Source organism: Falco naumanni, chromosome 3 (assembly GCF_017639655.2).
Source record: "Falco naumanni isolate bFalNau1 chromosome 3, bFalNau1.pat, whole genome shotgun sequence".
NCBI classification, from domain to species: Eukaryota; Metazoa; Chordata; class Aves; order Falconiformes; family Falconidae; genus Falco; species Falco naumanni.
The window spans coordinates 19,370,921-19,380,061 of NC_054056.1; the positions used below are offsets into that span (position 1 = coordinate 19,370,921).

At 65.0% G+C, this 9,141-nt stretch overlaps 1 protein-coding gene across 4 annotated transcripts in view; it reads right to left on the bottom strand.

Annotated features, from left to right (window-relative positions):
* The window catches only part of NFATC1 (nuclear factor of activated T cells 1), a 111,479-nt gene extending 105,032 nt beyond the window's left edge, over positions 1 to 6,447 (bottom strand). Inside the window, exon 1 of one of the 4 annotated variants that reach the window (XM_040588070.1) lies at positions 6,290 to 6,447. In XM_040588070.1, the coding sequence (XP_040444004.1) occupies positions 6,290 to 6,416 (127 nt within the window). In that variant the 5' untranslated portion in view covers positions 6,417 to 6,447. Of the gene's footprint in view, positions 1 to 2,366; positions 2,547 to 6,289 lie in introns of those variants that run through there. The other 3 variants (XM_040588072.1, XM_040588071.1, XM_040588073.1) reach the window with 3 other exon arrangements.
* Positions 6,448 to 9,141: the final 2,694 nt, after the last annotated feature.

A 9,141-nucleotide genomic window follows, 5' to 3' on the forward strand; every position in this document is an offset into this window, starting at 1 on the left:
CAGCTCCCCCCCCAGGCAGGGGACCACGGGCTCCGCAGGCTGCCCCGGCTCCGCGCCCACCAGGTGGGCTTTACAGGCGGGGGCAACAGCAGCATCCGCTGGCTGCAGAATCAGTGCCTTTAGGTCTTTTATTAAAAATAAATAGGTAAAGAAACAAAATAACAGGGATAATTATTACTGGCGTGAAAAGCGCTGTGAGCCCAGCAGTTCTCTTAAAATCTAGTGCATGACTAGGGTGAAATTCAAACACCAAAGTCTGCTGGAGATCTGCAGCCCAGGCTCAGCAATATAAAGGCTCAGACCAGCCTTCGGAATCCAGTTTAAAAAAAATTATATTTTTATATATATATATATAATTTAAAAGAAAGCCTCAAGTGTTCCAAGAAACAAGTTCCCCTAAGGCAGGTGGCAAGTAATAGTCTCTCTAGAGTTATTATGTGTATTTTTTAAGTGACCTTTTAAAGGGCCAAGAGATACACTGTGTCATACAACTTCTCACACAACAGTACTCAAAATTGAGAGAAGCAAGATCCAAAGACTTCCCAATACACTCAGGTATCTTACATTTCCAGGCAGCACACAGAAAGCATGCCCACCAAATACAAAAGCCCCGAAGCCAGAGCTAGGAACGGGACCCAGTCCTCAGCTTGTGAGCTAAAACCCACCAGCTATAATTTCTGGAAAAGCACGTTCTTCTCCATAACTTCTGTACTGACAAAATTCATCACATACACATACAGAGTCAGCGTTCGTAACATGCTGATGCTTTCCTCACCAGGAGGAATTAGGGCCAGTCTTGAGGGACAGGAGAGAGGAGGGTGCAAAAGCATGAAACTGCATCGCCTAACGCAGCTGTGCCAGGTTACCTGACAGCGACGGCGTGGACAAGAGGCAGGTACGCTTCAACCTGGGGCTGCTGCCACGACCTTGAGCCACAGAGGCCCCCAGCGCCTTACGTGCATTTAGTACCAAGTCACTTCCAGTAGTGTGTTTTAATATCTTGAGCCCAACCCAGTATCAGACAGAGCAGCGCAGGTCTGCAACAGCTCTGTTCCAGCAAATCCACACTTGCATTAAGTGTAACTAGGACAAGAAACTGGACCCCTTGATTTGCGAGCACACCTTCACATCTTACATTTCACTTTGTGACAACATAAAAAATTCAGATTTTTTTTTTCTCCAGTTAATTTCGCAGAGCAAAGGTTTTGTTCCTTTCTACTGTTAATGGGCTGATCCTGCAAGGCACCGGGCACAGGGCACCATCAGGTTTTATTCACATTCTTGAAGCAGGAATGCTGACCACCTGCAGCTCAGAGGGGCTTTGCAGAGGTGAGGGCTATTTTACCTTTCTAAAGACAAAGCCATGACTAGGTCCATGTTTAAATTCACGTTTCAAAATTGCCTAATGGAGTTAGGTACTTCTCTCATTAGGACTTTAACACTTTAACACACTCAGGCCCCTCCACTTCCCAGGTGTCTAACTACTGGGACACTCGGCTGAAAAGCTGAGTGAAACTCTTAAAACTGCAGGTTTTTCTAAAATCTGAGAAGCTCCAAGCAACTATTTGGACACCACCAATGTGCCAGGGAGCTGGGCAACTGGAGAGCATCAGGAAGGGGAGCTCTGCACCTCCACCTGCATCTTGGCGGGCCAGGGTTTGGGAACCTGCTGCAGTTTCAGAGCCGAAGGGAGAGCAGGGCCGGGGGGGGCGGGCAGCCTGGCTCCTGGTGAGCAGCCACCGAGGCCAGCACGGGGTGACTCTCCCTCCCTGGGTCGGTCCCAGCCCTGCTCGCCGCCCCCTTCCACCGCCAGGGCTGTTCCAAGCCATAAACCGAGTCAGCCGGACCGAGACACCGCCGTTATGAACGGTGTGACCCGGGATAAATCCAGGCCCGTTATTTTTATTTACGGGTGACCTTCAAGCTAAACCCCGAGCCTAACTAGCTCCGGCTCCCGGGGGCTGGCAGGGGGGCAGGAGCGGGCTCTGGCCCGCCGCTGTAAGGGGCAAGACCCAACCTCCACGCCCGCCCCCAGGGGCTTCGGGGCGCTGAGGGCTGTGCCGGGGCCGCCCCCCGCAGCGCGGGGGCCGCGGGCAGGTGGGGGCAGCCATGGAGCGGGCAGCGCAGGGGTCTGCATAGCGCAAAGTCCCGAAGTTTTACAACTGAGGCACCGTCCGCCTCCTCCTCCCCCCCACCGCTCACCCGGGTGCTGCAGGGGCAGGGTCGCGCTCCCCCACGTTGCGGCGGGGACCAGCCCCCCTCCCCCCAGGGAGGAAAACCTTCCCCCCTTTCCAACCGGGCTGTGCGGGGGGAGGATCCCCGCAACACCCGTCCGCCAGCGCCCCCGGTGCCCCATCGCCACCCACCTCCGCCCTCATCGCTGTGCTTGAACTCGAAGAGGAAATCGAAATCAAACTCCTGCTCGGCCTCCACGCCCGTCATGGCTCCGCCGCGACCCCCGCCACGCTCCGGCACCGCGATCCCCGGCCCGCCCCGTCGGGCCCGCCCCGCTGCGCCCGGACAGCCGCTGCCGGCCGGCTCACGGGCTGCCGCAGCCCCGGCACGGCGCAGGACGCGGCGGCTGCGGGCGGTAACGTGACCCCGGCCCCGACGGGCGGCCTATCTCGCTGCCACCGCCTCTGATCCGCCTCCCGCCCGCTGCTGATGTTTCCGGGTCGATGCAAACAACCGCCCCGCACACACACACCCCCGCCCCGCACCCCCCGGTCTGGGCTCAGTCCCCCACGCGCAGCCTGCGCGCTGCGGGAAACCCCCTCCGGGACCGCGACTGCGCCCCTCGCGCGGGGGTCCCGGCACCGGGCTGGGGGGAGTACCTCCCCACATACACCCCCGGCTCGGCGGGGGCGGGATGGGGAGGCCGCGGCAGCGAGACATTCACCTGCTCCCGCCCGGCGGCAGCGACCTGCCCGAGGGCTCCGGGGCAGGAGCGGCGCTTCCCGCTCTCGGCCGGGGGGCTTGGGGGGGGGGGGCTGGGGGGGCTCTGTTCGCCCGTCTGGGACACCGGTCCGTCCCCCTCTTCGCTGCCTGCTGCTAAGGCTTCCCCCGAGGGTCCCCACCGCGCCGCCTCTGCGAGGCAGGAGGCTTCGCTGTCGTTTATTTATTATTTATTTTGCTTAGTTGCAGCACCCACTAGTGCCAACTGCTATAAAAAGCGCATTAAAGCGGGACCCGCAGCGTTCCCGGCTGCCTCCTGCGCCAGAAGGGGAAGGTCCCGGGCCGAGGCACCGGCAGCGCCTGCGAAGGGCCCCGGCGGCGGGGCCAGGCGAGCGGCGGCGTTAAAAATCAATTTTAAAAATACATTAAACTATTTTTTTTTCTGTTTTGAAACGCACTCCTGTCAGATTACGGACGTTTGGAAGTCTCCGCCAGGCAAAGGAGCCCTAGCAGCTCGGCTCGCCCCGGCTCCCGAGCTCCAGGCCAGATTTCAAAAGGAATAGTTGTTTTTTAAAACTCTTATGGAAATGGTGTTCCCTTACAAACTCAGGGAATACCATTTTCCAGGCTTATGGCTGAAATCTCCGTTACAAAGTGCCAGGAAAACACCATTTTTTTCCATCAGAGCCTGTTACGCTTTCCTCGCTCCTTGCCGGGACGAGCCGCGCTGCCGTCCAGTCTCTTGCAGGAGCCAGCGGGCACCGACGTGCACTGGGACCCGAGGGGGCAGCCCCCGGCACGCAGGACCCCTGGCTCCGGGGTGCTGCCAGCGGGCGGCCCCGCCGCGGGGCCGGGCTCTGCACCGAGGGGGGATAGGGTCTGCTCTGAGGCGGAGGCGAGGCAGCCGTCGGGTGGCCGCCGTGAGGCTGCCCTCGGTCTCCTGCTCGCAGCCGCCTCCCCGAAGTGCCGGGGCTGAGTCACCCGAGTGCGCAAAAGGCCTTGGCAGCCGCGGAGCCACTCCGCCCGCGGCTGCCAGCCCCTCGGGGCCGTGCTCTCCCCGGGATGCTGGGGCAGGCTCGCCCCCAGCCCGGGCGAGGGGCTGCGCCGCGGGGACAAGCACCCCGCTTTGCCCGGCCGCCTCCCGCAGCCCCTGCCCCGAGGGCGCGGGCTGACGTGCCACCCGTCCCGGGCCTGCAGGCGGGACAGCCCCGACCCCCGGGGCGCAGGCCCCCTCCCTGCCGGGTTCCTGCCATCTCCCCCCGGGGCGGGGAGCCAAGCAGGAGCTCCCAAGGCCCCGCTGCTCTCGCCCCTTTGCCTCTCCCACATCTGGTACCTGCGAGCCGGGTACGTCGCCCCAAACTTGTTTACGGGCGGCTTTGATTTGCCAGTTCCATAAACTACCAGCGCTGCCCTGAACCGCGTGGGTCGCCCCCCACCCCGCCGGAGGGAGGGGGGAGATATGCGGCGGAGAGGCACAACCGAAGCGATGTCACACGTGGGGACAGAGTAACAGCGTGGCGCCAGGGAATAATCCAGTTAAAACAGTGCCATTAAACGGGAGAGCCAAAGGGGCCGGTGGGGGGTGCGGGGGCCGGTGTGCCCTGGCGACCCCCTCCCCGTGCCGCTTGTGGAGTCTCACTCGTACGCGGCGCTAACCCGCTGGGGTCCCCGCGCCGAAGGACCCCTCGCTCCCACCTAAAGCAAAAAAGTGGGGTCCTCCCACCGGGGCACGCTGCAAGAGTTTCTTCCCCGACTAAGCAAGAAATAAAGTATTTTCTCTGATTGCCGGAGTTTGGCAATCAAGGGGCACCTTAATTTGGCGGCAGCAATCCTGCTTTGCAGGGCTCCCCTGCGTGTTTCCTTGATTGGGTCACACTTTCTGGCTGGCCTCGTTTTCTTAGTCCCTTACAAAATACATCAACAGGGAAGAGAACTATTGACGAGGGCTGGCGACATTTTAGCACAGGCATCAGAAACGCCACAGAAATAAAGGCGGGGGGGGGCTTGTTTTTTGGTTTTTGAGGGTTTTTTTGACAAGACGCTCCGGTACGGATTTTGTATCAGCTGCCTTTGGGCGCAGTTTTTGCGGGTTGGTGCGCTGGTGCCCCTGGAGCCCCGAGCGCTGGACGCGCCGTCCCTGCAGCCCGCGGAGGTCCCCGCGCGCGAAGGGCACGCAAGCCAATGCTATTAAATAAAACGTAATTAACTTTCATCCAAAAAGGCGCTCGCATGCTTCAAAAGCGGAGCCACAGTCACAGCCGCGCTTGCAGCTCTCGCGCTGGCAGGATCCTGTCAAGTGAAATGAACCCCCGGAGTGAAAACATCTGTGTCAAAAAAAAAAAAAACAACAACAAACCCAAACACAACCAAAAAACAAAGCCCCGAGCAAACTGAGGAGATGGGCGCTGAGCGCCCCTCCAGCTGCCGCGGCCCGCCCCACGGAAGGAGCCCCCCGTCCCTCGCGCGGAATAAACCCCTCCGCTTCCTCCCCACGTCCCCCCGCAATGCGCGGGCCGGGGCGCCCCCCGCCCCCCCCCCCCCCCGACCGCGGAGACCGGCGGGCAGCCCGGCAGCGGGCGGGGGGCCGGGGCACGGCAGGGCTGCCCCCGGGCCCGCACCTGCCGCGGCGATGCCCGGTGCCGGTCCCGCTCCCGGGGCGCGGGCAGAGGCAAGCGGGGCTTTCCCCGGGGGGCGCAGCGGTGCTGGATCGCGATGCTCCGCGGCGGAGGGAGGGGTTGTCCCGACTGGCGCAGGAGAAGCCGGTCCCGGCTCCAGCTCCTGGCAGGGTCAAGTTCAGCCCGGGCGAGCAGCTACTCCAGCCCCCCGCCCACCATCCGTCCCTCTCCCTAGAAACTTTGCCGCCGTGTTTTCGGCGCACTTCTGGTTACTGCGGAGTTACTGCGGGGCATGGAAAGGAGTCGGGACAGAGCCGGAATCGCAGGGCCAGGCTGCCCCGGAGCCGGGCCGGCGGCGGGGGCCGGCAGCCCCGGGGGCGCGGGGGGACACGCGAGGCCCAGCTCCGCAGCCCGGCCGCGACGCGCCCGGCCGCTCCGGTGCCTCGCCCGGCGCCCGACGCTGCCCGGAGCCGCTTTCCCCGGGGGGTCCCTCCTGCCCCCGCCACGCGAGGCACGGCCGCGATTGTGGGCTGTATCGCGACCTTCCCCCCGAGCAGCCCCGACTCCGCGGGGGGAATCCCCGAGCTCCTCCGCGGCTTTTCCCCCGGCCCGACCCCAGGTCGTCGCCGGCGCCTCCGAGCCCCTGCGGCGCTGCCCCGGCCACCGGGAGCGGGCCCGGGCCTGGCGGCAGGCGGCGGAGCCAGCTCGGTGAGCGGCCGCCGGCAAACCTCCGTGCCGCGGCGGAGGAGCCCCGGGGGACGCGCCCGCCCGCCCGTTACCTTCCTCTGCCGCCTTCATGGTGCTGCCGAGCGGGCCGCGCTGCGGGGCCGCCGCCGGCCCCTCTCTCCCGCTGCCTGGGTCCCGCGACGGCGGCGCGGCGGCGGCCGGCGGGGCAGCGCTTGGCATCCACCCGGCGGGGCGGCGGAGCCCCGGCGCCGCGCCCCGGGCCGCTGTCGGGCCCCTCGCCGCCTGCCCCGCTGCCGCGCCCCCCCCCCGCCCGCCTTCACGCCCCGGAGGCCGGGGCCGCGCCGCCCCCGGCGTGGGAGCCGCGCCCGCGGAGGCACACGAGCTCGCCGCCGCCGCCGCCCCCCCGGGGCCGGGGCATGGAGGGGAGGGCGGGTGTGCGTGGGGACTTCGGCGGCACTGCCCGCGACGGGGCGGCGGGCGCTGCCCGCCCGCCCGGTGCCTTAGGCGGGGCCGGGGGCGAGGGGGTGTGCGGAGCGGGGAAGTCTCGCTCTGACGCAGGGCTGCGCGCCCGGCGCCGCCTTTTTAAAGCTGGAAAACACCCCCCCACCTCCCTTCCCCTCCCGGCCCCTCTCCCCGCCCCGGCCCCGTGATGTCAGCTGGGCCCCGGCCACGCCGACGGCGGGCGGCCAGCGGGAGGCGGGCACCGGCGGGCAGCGACGAGCCCCCCCTGTCCGCCCAGCCCCGGTCCCGCCGCCGCCCGCGGGGTCCCGGCAGCCGGCGGGAGCGGGTGCCCCCCTGCCGCGGGGGAGCGCGGCGCGGCGGGTCGCGGAGGGAAGGCGGGGGGGCAGGCGGGGAGGGGGGAAAATAAAATAATAATAAAAAAAGCGAGGCAGGCAGCCTCGCATGCTGAAATCATTATGTAAAAAATCGCAGGCTTCCCCCGCTGTGGAAATTTGGAAAAGAGCATCAACTGGCAGGCGAGGGAAAGGAAAATCCCGTTCTGCTAAATTGCTAACAGACCCGGCGGACTCGGTCTCAGTCGCTCCAGATTTATTATTATTATTTTATTTATTATTATCCTGTAAATATCTCAGCAACACAGTTGTATCTCATCGCTCCGTAGCGGTGAAAGGAGAGGCTTCCAGCCCACCGCGACTCCTCCTCCCGCCTCCCACCTCCGGGATGCCCCGTCCCGGCTCCCGACGTGGCCGTGACACCCCGGCACAGGAGGGGCTGCCCGCGGCGCGGGGGGCGCCCCCGCCGCTCCGAGCCCCCTCGGCCCCGCTCCCGCTCCGAGCGCCCCCCCCCACCCCCCCCACCCTGCCCCCGCAGCTGGCAGGAGCAGGGGCCTGCGCTTTCCTGGGGGGGTGGATGGCGGCGAGGCGGGGTGGGTTTGAGCATATTTGGTGTATGAAGGGGGGAAAAAAAAGAAAAATAAAAAAATCATAAATCTAGTGCCTGACACCCATATGTGGTTGGAAATAAATCCAATATAAACGAAATCCTGCCTGCCTCTGGGGAACGGGAGGCCGCGGCCGGCTCCTCGGGGCGAGCTCCTCCACTAAATCACGACGGCGGCCGGTCCCCACCGCGCGGCGCAGCCCACCCGGCCGCCCCCTCGGGGGAAACACCGGCACCCGACCAGCACTGGCGGCGCTTTTCGTTCAAGGAAAACCGAATCGGGAGGGGGACAGACCCCTCACCCCGCGGCGGCCCCGGCCCCCACGCCTCCCCCCAGGCGCCCCGCCGTGGGTTCCGCGGCCGCGGAGCTCGCCGCCCGCCACCCGCGCAAGAGGCGCGGAGCGGCCTTGCACCGCCGGGCACCGCCAGGGGGCGCTGCGGAGCGGGGCGGGTATGGGGCGGTGCTGCAGCGCCCCCCTCCGACGGCGCGGCCCCGGGGCGGCGCTCGGCGCTACCGGCAGGGTGGGGGTGTCCCGTGTCCGTCCCCCCCGCCCCGGTCCTGGGTCGCTGCCCGACGGGGCGGGGGGGGGGGGAGATCCCGGCGCCTTCCCGGGACGCCGGAGCCGGGGTGAGGCGCGGGGCGGGCGGCAGCCGCGCTCCCCTCAGCGGGACTCTCCTTTCCTGCCCGCCCCCCCCGCGCTCCCCCCGAAATGACGGAATCCCCCGTCTGTTTCCTCCTGTTTAATGCCGTTGCCCGGACCACCGTGGCTCCGCTCCAAGGCCCCGCCAGCCGGCGCAGGCAGAGGCGGCGGCGCAGCGCGGGGCCCGCGGCCGCCCCCGGCCCCCCGAGCCCCCCTCCCCCCCGGCCCCGACCCCGGCCTCGCCGTCCCGGGGCCGCCCGCTGCTCCCCTTCCCTTCCCCTCCCGCCTCCCCAAGTTTGTTTACAGCCGCTACTAGGAGAGACTGTTACACGGAGCTTATTTTGGGAGCTGGTGATGACTAACGAAGTTAAAAGGAGCTTAGTACAGAAAACAACCTTATTTTTAGACGGCTGTTGTTTCAGTGGATTATTGTAGCAAACGCACCCTGGCCACTTTCAAAAGGCACTTCCCAGATGCCAAGGCTTTCCTCCCGTGCTGCCGCCGAGGTGTGCGGACGGCCTGCCGTTGATTGCTTTGCTTCCCTCCATCTACTACCTAAACCCTGCCCGTAATTGCTATGCCTACAATTGGTCTTAATTAATTTGGACTTTCCCAAACACAAACCTACAACTCTTTCCACAGAAGAAAAACGGAGAAAAAAAAAATAAAAGGACAGAAAAAATAAAGTCTTGGAGCACGTGGGGCAACCTGGACCTGCAGCACTGGCTCAGCAGGAGCAGAGGCGGCAGCCCCTCGCTGTCTGAGGCATGCGCCAGGACTCCTCAGCCTCCCGCATGCAGCACGGAGGAGGAAGGTCTGTGCGTTCAGCTTCAGCTCAGCAGTCCCGGGGCAGTGGGGCGATGGAGCAGCCCTCTGCCTCGCTCCCTGGCACCCTTCGGCCA